The sequence below is a fragment of the Pseudochaenichthys georgianus genome, chromosome 9, assembly GCF_902827115.2.
Source record: "Pseudochaenichthys georgianus chromosome 9, fPseGeo1.2, whole genome shotgun sequence".
NCBI lineage: Eukaryota > Metazoa > Chordata > Actinopteri > Perciformes > Channichthyidae > Pseudochaenichthys > Pseudochaenichthys georgianus.
The window spans coordinates 40,129,736-40,153,342 of NC_047511.1; the positions used below are offsets into that span (position 1 = coordinate 40,129,736).

Below are 23,607 nucleotides of genomic sequence, written 5' to 3' on the forward strand. Positions count from 1 at the left end.
TTGTAATTAATTTAATGCACAATAAGAATGAACAGTTTTGACATGTATTGAGTGCATATTTAACATATTGCCAATTTACTGTCAAGGAAAAAGTTTTAAAGTACAGTTGAAGTGATACAAGTTGAAAGACAAATGTAATTTACACTACACTACAAAATGTGTGTATTTTTATTTGAATAATTTAAAGCATTATCCATCCCCCTTTAACACTGCTGCTCCATTATTGGAAGCTGACCATCTCTTCACTACAACCAGACAACTTTGACTTTACTGGACATCTTACAGTCCACCACCTCCAAGTTACTGATTTGCCAGCAGTAACTCACATCTACATTCTTAAGTCTCTTGCTTCGTTGCATAATGCTTTTCACTGTTATCATTTCCACATCAGTCCGCAGCATGTCAATGCGTTGTAACCGTGCGAGTGGCATGGGAGGTGAGTCTGTGGCTTCTGCAAAGAGGTTAAGGTCCAAGTCCAAAACGCTCAGTACATCCTGTAACACGCAGTTCAGAGGGCAGGGCAGGGACACCAGGGAGATCTTCTCCAGCAAAGGAGAACCAGCCAGGAGACACTTGAGCACTTTCTTCAGGGACATCCAGGACATGACGGGCTTCATTTGGCTGTGCTCGTAGGAGAAACTTGCGAAAAAATAGAGAGACACAAAGAAGAACAATTATTTGAACATGAAGTTATAGTACATTACTAAAAATGTAACATTAGTTCTTCATTGTTTTATGCTGCAACTTGATTGGATGCTGTCCGACTGGTTCAAACAAAGTGGATCGGGTGAATTGAGTGTGGGAATTATGTGATTTAAAAGCACTAAAGTTAGATTCAGGAGATTAAGGAAAATTCATCGATTTGTGGCAGGTTTTTATCCAACAGTTCATCCAACAACTCCCAAACAACAGTTTCTAGTGTACAACCTAGTGTAACTTAAACGTAGCCTTACTTGAGTGTGAGAGAGCAGAGGTGAGGCAGCTGAGGAAGATCCCGCTCTTCACGCTGATTCTCCTCCTCTTCTTCCTCTTCCTGTGGTGTGCTGGGAGGCTCTGCAGAGATGTGCAGGTCTCTGAGTCGGGGGCAGGCCTTGATGACCTCCAGCAGAGGAGTGTGAGGGCTGGTCTGCACCCCCTCCAGGGTGAGAGAGACCAAAGAGGAGCCTGCGACTTGCAAGGCAGGAAGGAGCTCCACCAGAGGGCCTGGGTAGTGCACTGTGAGGCTCTGCAGCTGGCCTGAACACGCCTGGAGGCCTGCAGCCAACAGAGAGCCCTGGCTTCTTCCTCTAGTATCTTCACCATCATCAATGTTCACAGATATGGAGCAGAGGTCGGGACATGCACGACTCAAACTGTCCAGAGAGTCACATGATAAGCCCTTGACGTCCTTCAGGCGTAGGATCAGGCGTTCATCACTTGACAAAACTCCTTCTCTGCTTTTTTCCTCTGCTTGAGAGCAACTCAGCCCTTCATCTCTACTTGTTTCTTCTTCGTTTTCACTACCATACCCTTCCCACAATGTCCTCTCCTCTTCATCTTCGTCGCCTGCTGCGGCTCCTTCCCTCTTTTTCCTCAAACTGTCCTTACTCTTCCTCTCCCTCCATAGATCCCACAGCTGGGGAACTCCTTCTCTGTTAGTGAACTCCTCTGTCTGTCCAAACTGTTTTTCCTGGATGAGACAGTAGGCCTGTGCAAGACCCTCCATGGCCACTCTCTCCAGGTAGGGCAGGGAGAGGAGGAGGTAGGCTGCTGCCGCCACAGGATCTCCTTCTTGTTCCCCAAAATCAATATCCAGAGCCAGCAGACTGCAGAGGGGGAGAGGAGACAGAGGTGCCGGGGGAGAAGAGGCACTAACAGATGGAGATGTAGAGGGGCAACCAGGTGACCTAGAGGGACAGCTAGAGGGTGAAAAGGAAACCCCACCACCAAGAGGAAGTAGTGCAGCCGGGGAGAGGAGATGACAGCGGGATATGTCCAGATGGCGCAGGAAACGACAGCGTTGGGCAATCGTCCTGATTACACATCTGTCACAAGGTGTACCGGCCAGGGAGAGTGAGCGCAGGACGGGAAGACAGCCGAGGGTCTCGGACAGGATCTTAGAGGACAGCTGCTGGGCTGCAGACAGGTCCAGACTCCACAGAGCCTGAGACAGAGAGAAGGACATTATAGGACAAATAATAGGTCAAGTGGATAATCCTGGGCTTACATTTTTCCGAAGCCAGGTGACATTATGTAAGGGAGAATGACACAATTCCCAAAAAGCAAAGATAATGTCTCAAAAAGAATGTGTCATAAGAAATGTGATAATATAATAATATAATATATTGGATAAATATGTAAGTCAAAGTATATCTGTTAGATATTCTCATAAATTAAAGGCTCTAAATGGCTCAAACAATGGCCCAGACACAAGATATCAAAGAAACAATATAAACTTTGACTTTACTGGTCAAATTCTGATAATGTGTCTACAGCTCTGTGGGTGAGGTTTTTTTATTAGCGGTGTATATATTTGTTTGATATAACCTACTGTCAAAATGCAAAATAAATCTGACCTGGCACCGTGCAGCAATGTGGGCGCAGAGGGCAGAGTTGACCAGGCCAGGACACTTCTCCAGAGAAAGGCCTCGGAGCTGGGGGACCAGAAGGAGGTGGAGGGCGGCCCGGGACATCTGCCTTCTGGAGCCCAGCAGCAGCGTCAGGTCCTCCACCAGCTCACCCGCTATACGGAGGGAAAAGCAAAGAAATAGAAACAGCCGGGGAAATATTTTAGCAGGAGTAGAAGTGATTAATAACCAGAGGTGGGAAGTAGTGGGGTACAAATACTTCGTTACTGTACTTAAGTACATTTTTCTGGTATCAGTAATTTACTCCACTACGACTTTTTACTTTTACTTCTTACATTTTTTTACACAAATACCTGTACTTTCTACTTTTCAAAACAGGCTGGTTACTTTAGTTTTTAATCCGCGTTGGGTGGCGTGATCAAGATTATTTAGAGTCATTGCGTGCCTATGGATTTTAACACGATCCGTGTATCCATCTTTTCCTGGTCTTCTCTAAAGAAGAGGGACCAATGCGAACTCGGCTCGAGTGAATTCGGTCTGAAGCAACTGCAGCGCCTTATTATCCCAAAGATGGATCTTTAATGTTCTATTAATATAAAGGGAGGTCAGGTACTCTTTAAAACAGCTGGTAGTTATGGGTACTTTTTACTGAAGTACATTTCGTAGCCCATACTTCTTTACTTGAGTAAAGAAGTTTAGTCAGTACTTCTACTTTTACCAGAGTATTTTTAAACACGAGTATCTGTACTTCTACTTGAGTAAAGGATGTGTGTACTTTTGCCCTCTCTGTTAATAACCCTGTAAATAACCTGCAATTAAGTAAAGCTGCAAAAAGCATGCATGTGAATTATAGTAATAACACCAGCCCTTATTCAACCTCTGATTCTGCACAAGAAAAAATTCCACCAGATTTTTATTTTCACTTAGCTTCAAAAATGTTCCTGATACAGGAAATCAGTATATTGCTCCACATTGGAAGAGTACGTAAAAGAGCAACATGTATCGTTGTCGGTTAAATGTTCCCCTCACACACTCACGCAGTAGGTTGAAAGGCCCCATGATGTATCTGAATGAGAAGTGATCCAGGTAGTTGTCGGCGTAGTCCTTCACCCACACTTCCTTCATGTTTTCTACCAGGCTGAGCAGACACAGCCGAGTCAACGACAGCACAGAGCCGTCTTCATCTGTTTTCCTGCAGCTCCCCATCCACTCTTTATTTCTCTTCCTCTGGGGCCTAGCTTTGACCCCGCCATGTTTACCTGGAGCTCGAAACAGAGGCATTTCCAGACAGGAATTGATGCTGTGTCTGTGTGATGAGGGGGCTTCCTCTGTCTGCTGGAGGGATGAGGGGGGAAAGAAAAGACAAGAGAAATTACATGTTTAGGGAAAAAACACGACTGTTTCAGATTTACAATTCCAATTTCTTGAAAATCCCAGAATGATTCTTACATTTAATAGCTTGTAAAAAAAAAAAGAATAAGGGGGAGGGGATCTTGTTTTGATTGAACATTGGATTATAGTCATCCATATTCAATCAGTGCTGACGAGTCAAAAGTATATAATAATCAGCAAGATCAATTGTGTAGTATTATATTGTAGACTTTATTGATCCAACATTGAAGTGACACATGAATGCATCACATTATAATCATTAACATAATACATATTATTCAGAAGTGGGCAAATCTGCATAACAATTAAACTACTTTGACTTTTGGTATATTAATTTGTTTATTTTTTTTTAAATGCAGGACTTTTAACAAATCATTTCTACCCTGTGGTATAAGTACATTTGTTACGGTAAGATCATTGTAGCTAATTTCCATCTCCACTGTTGTTCATAACTACTTCAATCAGCTGAGAAGAGAAATACAGTAGGCCTAGTAAGGTTAGTAGAGTGGAATGAAAGGAATATAACGGTAAATAAACTAAAGTGTATTATCCAATGAAGGACATATGTTGTATTGCATTAAGACCTACCTGTTGAATCACCTTAATGTCACTAATCCAATGCTAAGAAGCCAGGAGTGTAAAGAAAAAGCTGAGTGTTTGAAACAACCGTTGCTCAGCCTGATTTACAGCGGCACTTCCTGGTTACAGTCCAACGATAATACCACCCTGAGTTTTGTCTGTCAGGCACACTTTTTTATTCACATATTCGGACGACAGCCTTGACCCACAATCGTATTCATAATCCTAAATCAACTCCACAAAATCAGTCATTAATATTGAAAAATGTATATCTTTATCCTTAGGAATATCTATGCTGTTTTAAAAACGTCTTAAAAACAGATTATTTAATATTCATTGGCGGTTTTTTTCATGTCATTTTGACATACATTTACAAACATAAATAGTGTTGCATTTACAATCCGTGTATCTACCGTCCAATTGTTTTTCTTTATTAAACCCGTAAACGGAAGATTGTTTGAGAGGCCTTTTTGCTGTTTGCTTATTACCTTACTAAATGGTCTAATGGTCATTGGAGCGAGGGGCGGGGCCAAACTCACGGAAGTGATTTCAAAACAAAAGCCGTGATAATATTATAAACAAAGGGAAACAAGGTGAATTTAGCGATCACAACGAAAACGACCAAGACACATATTGAGTCCAGAAAATGGATGTTATTTAGGGCTGTAAATATAATAATCCTCTGTCTAAAATGGACAACATTGTTAGGAGATTTAAACTATACAGCTGTTCTGCACTGCGGTCAACTCCGCCGTCTCTCGCGTTTTTTTTCTTTCAAATCAGCTGCTCTTCATTCCTGCTATATTTGACGAGTGATACAAATATGTTTTACCACAAGTTCTTAAGGAAACTGACACTGTTGGACTCGGTTCTAGTTTGACTTCTACCAGAAATAGAAGTACTTTTGCTGTGTAGCTACTTTGTGAGTAATCCTCTGTCAGAGTCCCCTCCATAGCAGCTACATAATGCATGTAATCTGCTATCTTTGATGAATGATACTTGATATGATACACATATAATTTTACCATTAGTTCTTAATGAAATTGATACTGTTTGACTTTGTATTAGTTAGCCAACTACTTACAATCCATTGAAGTACTTTTACTGTGTATTGTTTGAGGAATACTCTGTCAAAGTCCCCTGCTGAGAACAAAATCAAGCCACTTCTGCTAAGTTTGATGAGGGAATTATTTTTTGTTGCCATTAGTTCTTCGTGAGATTGATCCCTATGGATTCTTCATCATCATCATCATCATCATCATCATCATCATCATCATCATCATCATTATTTAAAGAGACTCTTGGTCCATTATTACAAAACATACAACACTCAAATATAAATAAAAAAGGCAGTTATACCAATGTTTCCACAGAGGTGGTATCGTACAGCACTGAAACACGGATTTGAGAGCAGCATAATGACAGAGTTATGAGAAACATTCAATCGACAGATGAATTTGTACATCAGATTTCTCAAGAGAGCATGGAACGTGTTGACTCGTGCATTACAGAACATTTCACTTGCACTGCACCACCTTGGTTTTCTAAGCAGTATACGCAAACAGTCATTATATGCAACCTGGAGCTTCCGGAGGCTCGCCTTCTTATACTTGACCCACAAGGGGGCAGTATAGAGAGGATTGCAATAAGCTCTAAAGAGGTTCACCGTAACCTTATCTGAACACCAAGAGAGTTTTCAAGCCAACATGTTGGCTTGTAAATATAAGACACGCCGCTGTCTATACATGTCATCATCATCAGCCATTTCATCTGTGATGATGTGTCCCAGATACTTAGTGTTACAGCAAACAGACAGCACCTGTTGGACTCAGTACTAGTGAAACTACCCCCACAAGTACTATGAAGTACTTATGTGTACTTTTCCAGTACTCCTCTGTCAATGTCCCCTCCTGAGAACAAGAATGCATGTTTCTCTGCTATTTTGAATAAACGTTAAAACAAAAATTCTATCCTATCCTTCAGCACACTGACACGCAAAGACAGCAGCATCATAAGAGGCCAACAAGAGTGTCAGTCACTCTTGTTGGCCTCTTATAATGATGCTGTCTTTTAAAATATGATTATTTCTCTGCTCCTAGTTCATTCCTCGCAGATTCTTCCATCAGTCCCAGTCATTGCATGTCAGTCAGTATAGAGCTTTGAAAAATGTGTCCAATTCAACAAAATCTTTTTTTGTGAGTGAAGGCCAGAGCTAAATATCGATTGTTTGATTGTGTAATTACAAGGTGAGAGAAAATAAATCCACATCCTCCTATGAAATGTATTTTATTTCCTTTTCCATGTTATACTTATACTTACTTGCATTATAACATTTGCATGTTGAACTACATGATATCTTCCCCAGCCTCAAGGAAATACAATAAAATAAATGGATTCATAATTTTAAAAAATTGATAAATTAATAATGTTGTAATAAATAATAATAATGCATTACATTTTTTATTAGAGCGCTTTTACAGGTGCTCAAAGCGCTTTACAAGTACACATTACACATATTAGACATGTAAGAGTCATTACTGCGGCATGTTTTCCTCCTGGGTTCTTGTCTGGTCCTTTCCCCTGTGTTTTTCCTCCTGTCGTTAGTTTCCCTGGTGGCCCTTGTGTTTCTCCTCCCCTGCCCGGCTGTTTCTCGTCTTGTGATTACCCCTCTCTGTATTTAGTCTCTTCCTGTGTTCAGTGTTGGTGCTTCTTTTGTTTGTGACTAGTTCACCGTAGAGTGTTTTGTTTGTTCCAAGTTTACTCAAGACCTTGAAATAAAGGTATTATCAAGTGCTATCTGCGTTTGGGTCCTACCTGCTTCACTCTGCGTATCAACCAGCTTTGAGAACACTTTCATGATCAATCATTATAAAACATATCATATATTATTCTGAAATGGACCAATCTGCACAATGACTACTTTTACTGTCGCTACTTTCACTATATTTTGATGAGAATACTTTTCTACTTTTACTTGAGGAACATTTTGAATGCAGGACTTTTACTGTAACAGAGTATTCCTACACTCTGGTACTTCTACTTTTACTCAAGAACAAGATCTGAGTACTTCTACTTTTACTCAAGTACAAGATCTGAGTACTTCTACTTTCACTCAAGTACAAGATCTGAGTACTTCTACTTTTTTCTCAAGTACAAGATCTGAGTACTTTTACTCAAGTACAAGATCTGATTACTTCGACAACCTCTGATTAATGGTTGATTTCCAAATGTTCTGTTGGTGCGTGGATGATAAAATAATAGTGTTTGATTGTATTGCCTAACGCAGTGGTTCTCAAAGTGGGGTCCGCGACCCCCCGGGGGTCCGTGGCACTCTGCCAGGGGGTCCGTGAAAAGTTTTCAGATTCATTAATTTAAATTATCATGATATCATTTTTTTTTTTTCAACAAATAATATATATATTTTTTAATCTAAAATAGTTCATAGATTACGTTCTAATCTAACAAATAGATACATTTAAAAATCAAGCGCGTCACCCATTACCGTGGAAACAACAATAACTGTTACGTCAGTCAGAGAGCGCCGCTGCAAGCATCATAGAGATATAACACGGCTAGCATACTACGAAGATGGACAGATTTTTAAAACGACCGGTTACGGCTACAAATGAAGTAAATGAAAAACAAAAAACAAAAGTAAGGAAATACGATGAGGAGTATCTCCAATATGGATTTATTGAAGTGGAAGGGAAACCGAAATGTCTGATATGCCTGCGGTGTCTTGCCAATGAGGCGATGAAGCCTGCCAAATTGAAGAGACACCTCGAGACCAAGCATCCAGATTATGTAAAAAAAGACCGGGCTTTTTTTGAGAGGAAGGGTGAGGACTAACGCCAGCAACAACAACGGATGGTTAATGTTACGTCTGTTTCTGCTAAAGCGCAGCGGGCCTCCTACCTGGTAGCGCAGAGGATTGCTAACGGTACGTCCACACAGCAGCTTTACGGTACATCCACACAGCAGCTTTACGGTACGTCCACACAGCAGCTTTAGACGAATCTTCCACCGCTTCCAACGCTTCTCTGCCCATTGACTTTGAATGGGGATGACATCACTTTGCCTCGCTTTTCGCCGAATTGCATTGTGGGGGAGGGAAGCGAAGATTTCCAGGATTTCCAGGATTCAAAAGTTTAGCAATGTTCAACTTTTGAAGCTGAGCTGGAAGCGTCAGCCAATCAAATCACGTTTATCCAAATCTGACAGTAGAAGCGCTAGCCAATCAAACCACGTGTAAGCAGGGAGAACCAGACCGCAGTTCATTTCCTCATATTCCAAACGAGAAGTTACGGGAGCAAATCACCCGGTTCTTTACGACCAGAACTATTAACGGGATACAAACCGGAGGAACCAGGCATGGAGGGAGGTGGCAGAGACAGTGGGTGAACCTGGTAGGTTTCGCCTGTTTGGGGAGTTTATATATATATATATATATTGCTCGCATAAAATCCCCGGGGTTTTTGCTTTGTATGTCGGGGGCGGGACATTAATGTGATTGGTTGTTGGTCGCATTGCTCGCAAAAAATCCCCAAGCTGTCAGACACGCCCAGCTCCAAGATTTTCAAGATTTTTGAAAAGCTGCTGTGTGGACGTAACGTAAGGCGCGAAAGCCCCACACAATAGCGGAGGAACTGCTGCTCCCTGCTGTGGTGGATCTGTGTGAGGTGATGGTGGGGAAAGATGCGGCTGCCAAATTGAGAAGTGTACCTCTGTCAAATGACACCATCAGACGACGAATTGAGGACATGTCTGCTGATATCAAATCACAACTGCTGGAAAGATTGAGAGGGTCTAAATTCGCGGTTCAATTGGATGAGTCCACTGATGTGTCCGGCTCTGCGCAGCTCATCGCGCTGGTTCACTACCCGTGGGAAGGAAGGATTCAGGAAGATTTTTTATTTTGTCAAGAGTTGACGGGGCGAGCAACAGGTGAAGAGATTTTCAATGTTATAGATATGTTCATGGAGACTGGCAATGTGAGTTGGGAGAATTGCATTGCGATTTGCACGGATGGGGCAGCTGCCATGACCGGACGCAATAGTGGGGTGGTTGCTCGTGCCAAGGAGCGCAATCCAATGATGATAGCTACCCACTGCATGCTGCACAGGCAGGCTCTGGCGTCAAAATCGTTGAGTCCTGAGCTACACGACGTTCTCAGCATGGTGGTATCTGTGGTCAACCACATCAAGTGTAAGCCACTGTCCCGTTTATTCGGCCAGCTCTGCAGGGAGATGGGCGCAGGACAGGACACCCTGCTGTTCCATTCAGAGGTGCGTTGGCTCTCCCGTGGAAAAGTGCTACAGCGGGTGTACGAACTGCGCTCAGAGCTGTGTGAGTTCATCCGGAATGACAAGCCAACCACTGCAGCACTCTTCTCGGACCCCGAATGGATCGCACAGCTCGCCTACCTCGCAGATGTGTTCAACTTATTGAACGATCTCAGTTTGTCCGTTCAAGGCAGATATGTCTCTATCCTGGAGGTAAGCGACAAAATCCAGGCATTCTGTGCCAAAACAGCGATCTGGAGAAGGCAGGTGCAAAATGGCATTACAGACATGTTCCCCCAACTCACAGAGTTTCACATAACTAAGACTATAAAAGTGTAAAAAATAGGCTACGTCAGATTATTCCAAGGGACATACATGTCAAATCAAGTCAATTTTTATTTATATAGCCCAAAATTACAAATCAGAATGAGGGGGTCCTTGGTGTATTCTCTATCTTGTAAGGGGTCCTTGGCTGAAAAACAATTGAGAACCTCTGGCCTAACGTATGCAGCTATTTGCCTTGTGTTTAGAAACATAATTAAACATACCATGGACACACATTCAAACAATTTTCCATTTATTAAACATTGCAGATGAACAATTAACAAGTCATACAGCTGAAGAAAACTACAACAATAATTTTCTGTATGATGATATCATGGAACCTGGAATTTGAACACACACCACTTAACAATAAACAATAAACTTAACAATAAACAACTGAACTGCTGTCCACTTTAGGGTAGGGCCCTTAAAGCATCCAGTGCTGCAGACAGTCCAGCAACCTGGGTATACACTGGCTCCTGATCCCTGCACTTGCCTTTACACATATCTTCTTACAATGCCTATGAGATCCTTTATCCCGTTTTGGAATGGTGCTGCTATTGGTTTTTAAGCAGCTCGGACAGCTCTCCTCCGGCGCGTCACACCCCGCGGGGCGGTGACAGCCCTCTCTGTGATGCAGCTGTTAGGCATGATATCAGCTGGTCACGTGGTGATCCCCCTGGGTCTCCTTCACTTTTTATAAACGACAGGTAGCCCGAGTAAGCCTATACCTTCTTTCCCTGATGGAGAATATTCATTTTTTAATGCTATATTCCCTGGGAATGTGATGCTCCATTTACGCATGGCGAAATGGACATGGGTTATTAACTGAGTAGGTGTGTTTTGTGCTTCTGGTAACGGACGGAACCAGTGGGGCGTAGACTACATCCTGCTTCGAATTTAACCCAATAGCGATGGCCTTAGAGGGCGAAGCCTTATACGAAATAGAACTGGGGTTACGTACTGTAACCCAGCTTCTATGAGTATGGGCGAAGCCCTCTAAGGTTCGGGCCCCGCTGGCTCCGCGAATAGCTGAAGAAAAGCTGTTGGAGTGGATTGTAGGGCCTACTTCCTATTTATACGGAAGTGAGCCCGGAGGTGGGGCCCACGTCGTAGGTGGGCGTGGAATAAGTCAGTCAGTGCTGCACATGTGTAGTGGGGATTACCCAATAGCGATAGCCTTAGAGGGCTGCGCCTATACTCATAGAAGCTGGGTTACAGTACGTAACCCCAGTCGTCATACAATCTAAATGTAATGTTTTTTACCCCTCCTGTTGTTCATTGATGAGCCTGAAACATGCACTTGTCAAGGTTCAGAGACACATTGTGCAAATATGGCAGTAGCCATCGATCATCTTAAGTTAAGATATACTTTATTGATCCCAAGTTGGAAACATTTGCGTTACATCAGCATGTGTATAGTTGTAAATATGCAGTGGTGTTTATTTTTAAATCATTTAGTATAATCACACAAATTCTGTGTTTTATATTTAATAATTCTGTGTTCTTTATTTATTGATTGTTCAATACCTGACAAGGTCGGAGATGAAAAACTTTGGTCACAGGTTCCTCAACAGTGCATTACAAGACATCTATCAATATGTGTGTATACCTCCACCATGAAACTGTCATATTCTGCACATTTCTTATACTATCTACATACATCTTATAAGAGTATAATACATATGTATAATATCAGTTAAAATGAGTGCTTCAACATAGTTAACATTGCTGGAGGTATACACAAATATTGATAGATGTCTTGTAATGCACTGTTGAGGAACCTGTGACCCAAGTTTTTCATTCAGTGCATAACTACACCATAGTTGTGTAGGCCTATATGATATGTCAATAAACCTTAGAAAATCTTAGAATCTTGAAAGGGATGTGCAAAATAGTCATTATATAGAGTCTTTAATTAACAATTAGTAGAGAATAACGAGTAATGAACATACTTTATAGGGATTCTATTAATATCTAATAATAAAAATAATGAAATTCAATAACATGCTTTAACCACCAGGTGTCCCTTTATATCAGCTGTGCACCTTTATGGTGTAAATACAGCCTATCTACCAATTGGATCAAATATAAAAGTCAGCCGAATTAGTGTTGATACGGCAAAGAGACGTATTGTGTGAAAAGAAATGTAAGATGTTGTTTAATTGTTGATATATTTATGATCCACGTCACGTTTCCAGTGTTGGCGGCAGTTCCTCATGTTTGTCTAGAGGTCTTCTCATCAGGGCTCTATAAATACCGAACTACGGTAGATATGTAATATTTAATGCAGCCGAACCGTGTATTACAATGCCGTTATGTGATGACTTGCAAAGAGAAAAGCAAGCACACTCGGAATAAAGTGTTTTCGGTCTGTTCCCGGTATTTGTTAATGACGATGTGCTGTGAGATGTGAGACTGGAATTGTACAGGGGAAAATAACGTTTCTGCACCATTTTAGATGCGGATTTTGTTAAACTAATACATTTGCGCTGTGGACCAACACTATACTTTGACGGGGAAGGGGGTAGCAATAAAGATAACACCATTAAACAGTTACACAACAGAAATAATATCGATAGCAGCGTCCCTAGCAACCACCTTGGTAACAATGAAAACGTTGTATAGACACCATTTCCTGAAGTAATCTTTGTAATAACTAGCAAACTAAAGATCATGTACATCCACTGCACTAATCATCTGAAATAACAACTCATATTTCTCGCATCAAATGACATCAAAACGCATTTTAATGGCCAAAGTAACTTTAAATAGCCATTTTACACCGAGAATAAAACGAAGTTCGGCCATGTTTCTTTTTTCTGCAGGGAGAAATGTGAAGATCACGTGACATAGACGCCAGCCATTGGAATGAATGGGGAAAAAAACGTAGGGATCTTACAATTTCAGAGGCGTTTTTGTAGAAATACCACGTCCTACGTTGTGGACCAACATAGTTATTACACGTTTTTTTGTGAGATTGGGTTGGAAAGACACAACACATCGCGCAGAAAACCCTGAAGAAGTATCACTGCACCAGCCTGAGGAATGTTCTGATTATGGGAGACCTATGAGACACATGGAGGAGTCTCCAATGCCCGTCACCCCCTGTCAACGCCTTTGAGGATACTCTTCATTCATCCCCCAGCTCTCTCTACTCTCCGCTCACCCTTTCACCCTCGCCCACCCCCCTGGAGTTCGATGACCGCATGAAGGCAACACGCAGGGTTGGCAGCATGTCCTTTACCCCCGCCCCTCAACGACGCCCACCAAAATCACCGAAGCAGAGATGTGCACCATCTCCCCCGGCTTCATCACCATGCCTACCACAGTAACACGTAACTCTGGATTTGTTTTAATCTTTGAGGTGCAATAAACGACACAGCAGATTTTTGGCATGTTAAAACTATTATTTTCTGCCTCGCTCATGAGAGTAACAGCTGGCGAAATTACAGCCTCGCCTACTGATTTCAAATGTGTGCTCTAAAATGATATTTATAAATGACTATTATCATTATTATAAGCAAGACAATAAATGGCAAAGATATGTAGAAAATAAACGTATTTGAGATACGTTCATAAGAAACGTAACGTGGGAGAAAATACGTTTCTAGCTACACGTAACTGATAATGCAGTTTAGTTCTGTGGGAACGTAATTTTTAGGAGACAGGGTTGGAGAAAGTACAAAAGCACAGGCTAGTCAAGTTTGTAGACAAGGTAACTGTGGAGAAACAGACACAGACATTTGGGTCAGACCCAAATGATGACAAAGACAGCGTGAGGCAGCCTAGGGCTAGTAGGGTCACACAGGAGATACATGAGAGCACAGAGAATGCTAAAGAGACTAGTGCACAAAGTGACAGTCCAGTAACTATGTCTGACGACAGTAGCCAAACACAACCAAGTGGGACAGATGATGAATCTGAGGGTGGGAGATACACGACTAGAGACAGAAGGAAACCAAGTCACTTAAAGGACTTTGAAACTGAAGACAGTGATAGTGATGGGATTCATACTACCGTAGACTACTGCTACAGAGCAGTATGTGGCATTCCACAGACATTTAAGGAGGCTATGACGTCAATAGACTCAAGAGAGTGGGTCAAAGCCATGGATGACGAAATCCAATCATTAAACGACAACACATTTACCCTGACAAATCTGCCAAAAGGCAAAAAGACAGTGGGGGGCAAATGGGTTTACTCTATCAGAAGTGATATTGAGGGAATGGACAAGTAGAAAGCAAGGTTTGTGGCCAAAGGCTATAGCCAGAGGATGGGGATTGACTATGGAGAGACTTTTTCCCCCACGGCCAGCTTGACGAGTGTAAGAGTGTTGTTACAGAAAGCAGCACAGGAGGACTTGCTACTGCATCAGATGGATGTAAAAACAGCGTACTTACACGCTCCTATAGATTATGAAATCTATATCGAACAACCAGAGGGTTATGAAGAAAGAGGGAAAGGTCTAGTGTGTAAACTAGAAAAATCTCTTTATGGTCTAAAACAATCCGGTAGAAATTAGAACAGGATTTTGCACGATTGTTTAACTGAAGACGATTTTGCACAGACCCCAGCAGACCACTGTGTCTATGCCAAAGAGACCGAAGGTGGAAAGGTGATAATAATCATCTGGGTCGATGATCTGATCATTGCAGCTAAAATAATGAAGGAAGTGAAAGAGATGCTCTCTGCCAAATTTAAGATGAAAGATTTAGGCAGCCTAAAACATTTTCTGGGTATCGATTTCAAACAGTCGGATGGATGTGTAAAGATGTCCCAGGAACAAATATGTTAACAAGATACTGGAGAGGTTTAACATGCAAAACTGTAAACCCAGAGAAACACCCTGTGACCAAAAACTTGACTATACAGAAAAGGCAGTGAAAATGGATGATGTCAGGATGTACAGAGAGGCGGTAGGCAGCCTTATATACCTGACCACATGTACAAGGCCAGATTTAAGTTTAGTTGTGAGCAAACTATCACAATATTTAGCTGAGCCTACAAAGGAGCAGTGGGTAACTGTGAAACATGTGTTAAGATACCTTAGAGGCACTATAGAGAAAGAGTTGTGTTTCAGAAGAAACGATAGTGAGAAGCTAGGCTTACTAGCCTACAGTGATGCCGACTGGGCAGCTGATGTCACCAACAGGCGCAGTACCACAGGATACTGTGTAAGCCTCAGTAAGAACAGCTCTTTAGTCTCATGGAAGAGTAAGAAGCAGCCTACAGTGGCACTTTCCACCTGTGAGGCGGAATACATGGCTCTGGCCTCAAGAGTGTATATATCTAGACCAGTTACTGGAGGGGATCGATGATTACAAATATACACAAACAGTAGTGTATGAGGACAACCAGGGAACAATTGCCCTAGCCAAAAACCCTGTAAGCAGACAGAGGTGTAAGCACGTGGACATCACTTCATAAGATCAACTGTAAAGGATGGGAAACTAACTCTGGTGTACTGCCCTACTGAAGAGATGGTGGCAGACATAATGACAAAACCTGTAACTAAGCTGAAACTGAAGAAGTTTGCAGGAATCGTTTTTGGAGTTTAAAATGTGTGAGGAGGTCCACATTTTCATTTTGTTTACATTTTTGGAGTACAGCAACCTGAGAACAAGTGGGGGTGTTAAGGGAAATGTTTACATATGTCCTCAGTTATTGTATGTATAGACTAGAGATTGTGTCTATTCTGTACTATAGGGATGTAATACTGTTATTGTACCACTGTGAGGCACTGTAGTATTACGTGGTAATGACCAGTCTTGCGTTATGTAAATGAGGGTGCACGTGTACAGTCTATGTTTGTTCTCTTCTAAATTAGCTTGGCTGAGCGAAGGAATCACCTGTGAAGCAGAGGAATAAATCATGCTCAAGGGCTAAACAGTTCATCGTCTCCGTCTCCAATATTTCTCTCAGAGTTCAGCCTAAGAAGAAGCTGCCATCCTAAACCTCAACAAAGGCAGACATGGTTTACTCTCCTGTTTTGCCAATCCGGTGCTTAAACAATGGCAAGGCAAGTTTATTTATATAGCACTTTTCAACACAAGGCAATTCAAAGTGCTTTACAAAAAAATGAAAGACATTAAGAAAATGGCATTTAAAATCAGTCATTAAAAAGAAAAGCTAATAAAATAAACATATAGCTCTACACCCCTGGCCGACATGTCCTTAAAATGAAGTCCGAGTTTGAAATATATCTCAAATAATGTATGCACTGCCATTTCCCCACATAAACATAACAGTCTGCAACAACCTGATCTCACCAGAATGCGTGACTCCACCACGACTCCTTAACACCACAATGCGTGGTGGAGTCACGAACTTTGTTACATTTGCGTGTCGGCACCACGCAAACAACCCCAATGTAAAGTGAATGAGGCTCCTTTGTCGTGGTGCACACACGCATTTCTACAACATCCCGCAGTGAGCTTTTATTCTATACAACGTTTTAAATCTACTTTATAGCTTGTAGTAACTCACGGGAGGCTTCTTTTATTTTATTTGTTTCCATAATAATTTTAATTTTTCGTCAGAATGTAAAAATTACATTAGTTACGAATTTGTGTTCTCAAAAAACAGTGCATTGTGTGTAATGCAACTGTGATTTTTATTAAATTAGTTAGTTTTTAAGGAAGGCCAGAGCTTCAGCTGTGTCAAATAGATTGTTCCCTTTAGTTAACGTTATTTAAACGTTATGTCCCCTGTATTGTATTACGAGCGTCCATTCCCATTGGATAACGGAGAATTGTACACCCGGAAGTAAGTATTCTCCTTACTGTCGATTGATTTTACAGTGATATCTGCACTACTCATCGACTAAAAACACCAGATTATCCTTGGATAATCTGGTGTTGGATGGATGTTGTTTCTAAATTCAGGTGTTTAATAATCGTATAGCCTGTGGGATGAAGCTGTCTCTGTGTCTGGTGGTTTTAGTCCGGATGCTGTGGTACCGCCTGCCAGACGGCAGCAGACAGAACAGTTTGTGGCTGGGGTGATGGGGGTCTTTTATAATCCTGAGGGCTTTCTTTAAGGTTAACCTGGTATTTTTACTCCACTACATTTATTTTAGTTAATTTACAGATTTGGATTAATGATGTGAAATATAAACAAGTCTTAAATCAGACTTTAGTTACACCTGAGTGAAATTCAGTGAAGGTGATTGTCAAGTGCCAACAATCAGGCGAGATATTTGATAGTTGGTGCTTGAGAAGACTAAATATTTATCTGCAGATCCGTTTAAAGCATATTCATTACTCGTTATTCTCTAACAGTTAATTAAAAACTGTATATAATTGCTATTTTGCACATCCCTTTCAAGATTTCAAGATTTTCTAAGGTTTATTGACATATCATATACACAATAGTGTAGTTATGTAATGAATGAAAAACTTGGGTCACAGGTTCCTCAACAGTGCATTACAAGACATCTATCAATATGTGTGTATACCTCCACCATTACACTGTCGTATTCTGCACATTTATTATACTATCTACATATATAAGATTATAATTAATGTGTATAATATCAGTTAAAATAAGTGCTTCAACATAGTTAACATTGCAGGAAAGTTGATTGTCAAGTTCCAAAACAAACCATGCAATTTAGACTTTGTCAGGCTTAATATGTATCTGTAGATAGATACCCCCAAAGCTTTTTTCCTATTTAAAAGAAGACCTTAACCTAAAGTATTCTTTAATGTTTAAATAAAGCCTTATTAGTTAGCACATCCTCCTACATTTCCTTCCCCCTCTCCCCCGGAAGCACAGTGTCTCTACCGTCTCGGCCTCCTGACTGATCCAGAGTTCCTCCTGCTCCTCATTAATGTATGGAGGGGCTCTGGGTCCTCCTGGTCCAGACTGGAGCTCCACTCCTGCTGCTGAGGGGGAACCTCTTCTTTAACCACCACCAGCTGCTGGACGTCTGCTCTGTGGATCTGAAGCTGAGGCTGTAAAACAGCGTCCAGTAGTTTCCGGTGTCTCTCGTTCTCCTGTTTTGAACGAGACAGTTCCTCCTCGTACTCTGCTATCGTTCTTTCTTCTCCTGCTGCCTCCACAGCCGTGGCCCCCTGGTCCGTTCCAGGCATAGCCACCCCCAGCCGCGGTTCCTCTCTTCGGTCCCTCTTCTTTCCTCCGTAATTTTCACCTCCTTACTTGGTCGAATCCCACTTCTGACACCAAATGTGAAGCTGACCGTTGAGCGGCCCAGACCAAGCAAGGAGGCAGAGGCAGAACGTCCAAAAATATAACCCAGCGTGGGCATTTATTAAAATCATACACATGACACAGCCTCAATCTGCTGCTCCTGTGCACACATCCTGCAGCCACAAGGATCTCACACACACCCAGTCCTCCCAACAGACAGGGCAATAGAGCCTAAATACCCACACTCCCAATCATCACAACAAGACACAGATGAGGGGGGAGGAGACAACACAGGACACCAGGTGCACACAATCATCAGCCACAGACAACATATACTGTGCAAACACGCTAATAAAGTGCCCTATTACCCGGCCTGAAGCCGGCAGTCCATAGCAGAGTCCTGCACGGGTCTGATTTTCAAGACCCGCTCCCGCCCCGCACCCGCGACGTGCAATACCGAACCCGCCCCGCTACCCGCACATATTGCCAATTAGTTCCGCAACCCGACCCGACCCGTCGGCACAAGATCCGCAACCCGACCCGAACCCGCATAGCCTATATATGAGCAGTGAAAACGTGCAATTATTAACACATGCAGTTTCATATTTGTCTTAAAAAGCGTGGGATGTTGGTTATTTTCTCCATCTAGGAACCAAAAGCCCCCCAGGCGTTGGATTTCGCTCTTGAGGAAGTGTTATTGAAAATGCTGTATTCTCCTCTAGAGAGCTTTATATGGAGTCAGATTTGGGTCAATATTCTCGCGCGTAAAACAAGCTACTCATGAGCGGAAAATGTGCTTTTACACGCGCATAAAATGACCCTCGCGCGCAGATTAAACCCGAGAGACAGCTCTCTTGCTCGCTCGCGGGAGTGTCAGCCTCGCGGAGCCTGTCTACGCGCGCGTGAAAAGTTTCTGGCACTTTGGGGCGGAGCCACTGGACTTTGATTGACAGCTGCAAGGAAACCCGGGGTTGCCAGGTTTGATAAATGCCTGAACTACCAAGAGCCGAGGAGTGACGGCAGCAAAATCAGTTGGACTAGATTGAATGGTAAAGTTGTCCATAAAAAACTATTATATTCGTAAAGTGTACAGCTAATATATATATATATATATAAAAATGTATTTTATATAAAACAATATATTTTTGAGTGGGCTGTATCTGTCAAAAAATGCTAGCTACTGTCTGCTGTACGCACCTAGCCTACATTTATAAGCTAAGTAAAAATATTTCGGATCCTTAACAGCTATGCTGTGTGCCCATGTATGGAATCGTTGTACAGTACCAGGTCCATCCTCTGTTAGTGACTGACAGAATGACATCAGAAAATCAAGTAGAAAACAAGTTAACCTAGAGGCCGTAAAAAAAATATTTTAAAGCAATGAATCAATACACTAACAGGGCGTTGTGTAATGTAAAACTAAATACATATATATATATAGTTAGTTTTAAGATCATTGGTTGTCTTTGTAGTAGACATATTTGCATGTCCTCACTAAGCCAATTATACCAAAACGTTCCAGCTAATATATCTATATGCTTGTCTACTTTAACTGGAAAAGAAATCTGAAAAAATACATGAATTATCTATGAAATTGCAATATTAACACACGTCCCCCGGTTTGTTTCAACCCAGTCACGCCATACAAGCGATACCAAAAGGAAAGACGGGAAAAATGGCTCTGACACCTGAAGATATACATGTAAGTGATGATTTAAATGTTGTCTTTCTCAACAAAAGTGAGGTGTAGCGTTGGGCGTCTGCTCTCTGATTAAATAAATGATCTAAGCTAGCACTAAGTGAGTCTGTCGACTAAGATTTAATTATATGAAAATATGTTTATTTCTCTATGGTTACAGGGCATGCTCAGAAATGATTTCATTTCAAGACTGATAACTAAATTGGAGTCGGCTCTCTTAAGAAACCCTCTAGACCTGGACTTTCTTGATTTTGCGTGTCGCCAAGAGCTGTACCTCTGGGACGCACTCTCGAGACACGTTCACATTTCGCAAGAATGTATACAGGCCTTAAGGGAGTTTCATAGGCTGGTGAAAATCCATATTGAAGAGGCTGAGGATAGAAGCCATCACACTGAAATTGAATCTGGAGCAGGGTCCCAGGGACGTCCCAGGTACGATATTGAAAAAGAGAGACTGGAGCATCTGTTGGAACTGAATATGTCTGTGGAGAGCATCGCAAGGTTCCTATGTGTCTCAAGCAGTACAGTGAAGAGGCGGATGAGGGAATATCGTCTTTACAGCAGGCAAAGATACACTGATGCCACTGACCAGGAGCTGGACCAGGCAGTCCAAAGGATAAAAATTGAAATGCCAACAGCGGGCTATAGGATGGTGAAAGGCAGACTGCACGTCCAGTGGAGGAGAGTGATGGCATCAATGCACCGAGTTGACTCCCTGGGTATTCTATACAGGCTTGCAGGATTGAACTGCATTGTGAGAAGGACATACTCTGTCAGGGGCCCCCTTTCACTGTGGCATGTTGATACTAATCACAAGCTGATCAGGTTAGTACTTTTGGAGAGATCTTTTAAAATATCTTTGCTAAATTCTAAGTTGATATTTATATTTTCTGCAAAAAATCAATTAGACATTATTAACATAGGGCTGTACTATGTGTTGTTCACCAGGTACAACATTGTACTGTTTGGTGCAGTGGATGGCTACTCCAGGAAGGTAGGATTGCATGAGACACAAATGTTATTTTATGATTTGATATTCTCTTTCTAAGTAGGTTTTGCTTTCAGATGTACATTATATTTCACTGGTGTTCCAGTATCACAAAAACATTACAATATGCTCTTCCTTAAGATTTGCAGGGACCAGAATATAAGAAAGTGTTTTTATATATTGAAAACATTTCCTATAATTACATACATATAATTAATTTATTTTTGTATTGAGTTTTCAATTATACATTCATGGTAATCAACAGTTAAAAAGATACTGTTCAAATTATTTGTTTTAAAGTTCAATAAATGGATGTTTTCAAAGTCAATGAATAATCGTATTTAATAATCGTGATAGGCTATAAACTATTGACCAAAAATAATCGAGATTATGATTTTTGCCATAATCGAGCAGTCCTAGAGTGTGTGTGTGTGTGTGTGTGTGTGTGTGTGTGTGTGTGTGTGTGTGTGTGTGTGTGTGTGTGTGTGTGTGTGTGTGTGTGTGTGTGTGTGTGTGAGAGAGAGAGAGAGAGAGAGAGAGAGAGAGAGAGAGAGAGAGAGAGAGAGAGAGAAACACGAGCTATATTCAGAGCTCTGCTGCCTTGGCTACAATCTTTCATTGTTGTTGTTGTTGTTGTTGTAGTATGATTGGTGTTTAGCTACGGTATTTAGCGTCTACAGCACCTCCGCTTTTAGGGTTGTCGTAGACCCAAACTTCGCCCAGAGGTCCCCCGGTGTTGTTGTGGGAGCTGCTGCACTAGCTAACGCTCCACTAGCTAACGCTACATTAGCAAAACAAACGCTAATTTATTTTGCAAAAGGTGCAGCGTGCTTCAAACACGTTCCCTCCACTGGTTTCAACCAAGCACTACATTCGATGTTTTCCAACCAAATACGGTTGAACTGACACTTCCCCATATTTATTTGTAAGTAGATTCGAAGAGACATGAGTTTCTGACTGCCGCTAGCTGAAGCTTGGTTGCTAGGTTACTAGCTGGGTGTTCTCCGATAAGGGGCCGGAGGAAACAAAGTTAGTGCTTACTGGTTTCATGTTGATTTATTTCAATACAAATTGTTGGGGGGAACTGCACGCCTATTACCGTATTGGTTACTTTGCAGCCCGGACATTTCCCCCAAAACACATTTTAGACGCGATCGCAACACAGAAATACCTTTCAAATCCCATCATTTTTAAGACCTTCTAAATCATATTTAAGACCCTTCTTATTTTTTTGGGTCATATTTAAGACCTTTTTAATTCAGATTATCACATATAAGAGTTTTTAAAACGTTTTACGACCCTGCGGGAACCCTGTAGTTAGCTGTTCAACATTGGCAAAACATTTAATTAAGTAAAAACATATTTATTTAGACCCCTAGCTTGCTCACATTATGACAATATATCTGCTCACTGTGTTAAAAACGTTTTGTTTCTGTATAACTTACCTAGTGTTAAGACTCCTCCACTGACATCCATCCACCACAGCAGCCAGAGGTGAAATGGCAGTTGGGATATTTGATGGACAGTTGGACAGTTGAAAAATGATACATTTGAAATAACTCAACCGTGATTGGGCAGGACAGTGGATACACTAATGTGTTGACTATGTGCATTTTGTTTTTATACTAAGTCGAGCGAGGCCTGCGGTGGAAATGCGCCATTAAAGTCCTTGTAATTTTCAATTTCAAAGAAAAGAAAAAGAAAATTACAGAAGTATTTGACGAACTGCAAACTAATGGCATTCTTACGGAGAAGACCAGGCTTAAACTTGTCAAAGTTTGCATCTCTGACTTGGTGGAGAGGCATTGTATATGAATGTGAAATGTGTGTATATATAATTGTTGCATGTAAGTGATATATTGGTTGTAAAAATTGTTTTTTTATTTGCTTGATACAAAAGGACATTCTTTATAACCAATTGTTTTATTATCACACATTTGTAATATGTGTAGGCTATGCTAGAACCATAGACTGTATATATAAAGGCTAGAACCTTTTGTATTCTTTTTTTAAAATAAAAAATAAATAGCTCACTCATTCATTTTTATCCTTAATTATCCATCCAACACTGAAAAGGTGGTCCTTGTGAAGAATCTCATCACTATATTCCCTCAGCTGAAAGTCATTTACAACAATAGTTGGCTGAAGATTAAGTTTGTTTTATCCAAGGTATAAGTTTGTTTTAGGTGTGATTTTATGAATGATCTATTCTGTCAACATTTGATGAATTAGAAAAATATTAATGTTTTTAAATGTTAACAATTATTTTCTTAATGACATATTGTGCTAATGAAATCCTTGTAAATAAATGTCCAATGAATTTATTCTTGCATTCGATTTTTTGAATAAAAACCATATCCACCACCTGGTACTTCCAGTAATCATCATTGACACACAATGTGCAGATATAACACAATCAAATGTTAATTCTGGTTAAAGAAATATAACACAAAATGTGCAGAAATAACAAATGAGTGTGTTCATCTTGGTTACACATTTATGACACAATGTGTAAAATGTGCACATTTTGTGTGTAAAAATGATTTACACATAAATAAACACAACACGTGTTGTCCCTGAGCACACTCTGTAGGTGTGTTGAAATTCAACACATGTTGTGTC

At 41.2% G+C, this 23,607-nt stretch overlaps 1 protein-coding gene across 2 annotated transcripts; it reads right to left on the minus strand.

Annotated features, from left to right (window-relative positions):
- Nucleotides 1-4,661, minus strand: LOC117452489 (uncharacterized). Of its 2 annotated transcripts, none has more exons than XM_034091164.2 (5): nt 4,548-4,661; nt 3,605-3,899; nt 2,556-2,722; nt 954-2,143; nt 1-639 (listed from the first exon to the last, which is right to left on the minus strand). In XM_034091164.2, exons 2-5 carry the CDS (start codon nt 3,846-3,848, stop codon nt 246-248), a joined length of 1,995 nt encoding a protein of 664 aa, XP_033947055.1. In that variant the 5' UTR covers nt 3,849-3,899; nt 4,548-4,661; the 3' UTR covers nt 1-245. The 2 variants fall into 2 exon arrangements, with proteins under 2 accessions (XP_033947055.1, XP_033947054.1); XM_034091163.2 differs by having other exon boundaries at nt 3,605-3,902.
- Between the last annotated feature and the right edge of the window lie 18,946 nt (nt 4,662-23,607).

Coding starts and splice junctions, on each gene's coding strand:
- LOC117452489 (XM_034091164.2), bottom strand. CDS start 3,848: ATGCCTCTGTTTCGAGCTCCAGGTAAACATGGCGGGGTCAAAGCTAGG. Junction 2,723..3,604: donor GGGGCCTTTCAACCTACTGC/GTGAGTGTGTGA, acceptor CCCTCCGTATAG/CGGGTGAGCTGGTGGAGGAC. Junction 2,144..2,555: donor ACATTGCTGCACGGTGCCAG/GTCAGATTTATT, acceptor TCTCTGTCTCAG/GCTCTGTGGAGTCTGGACCT.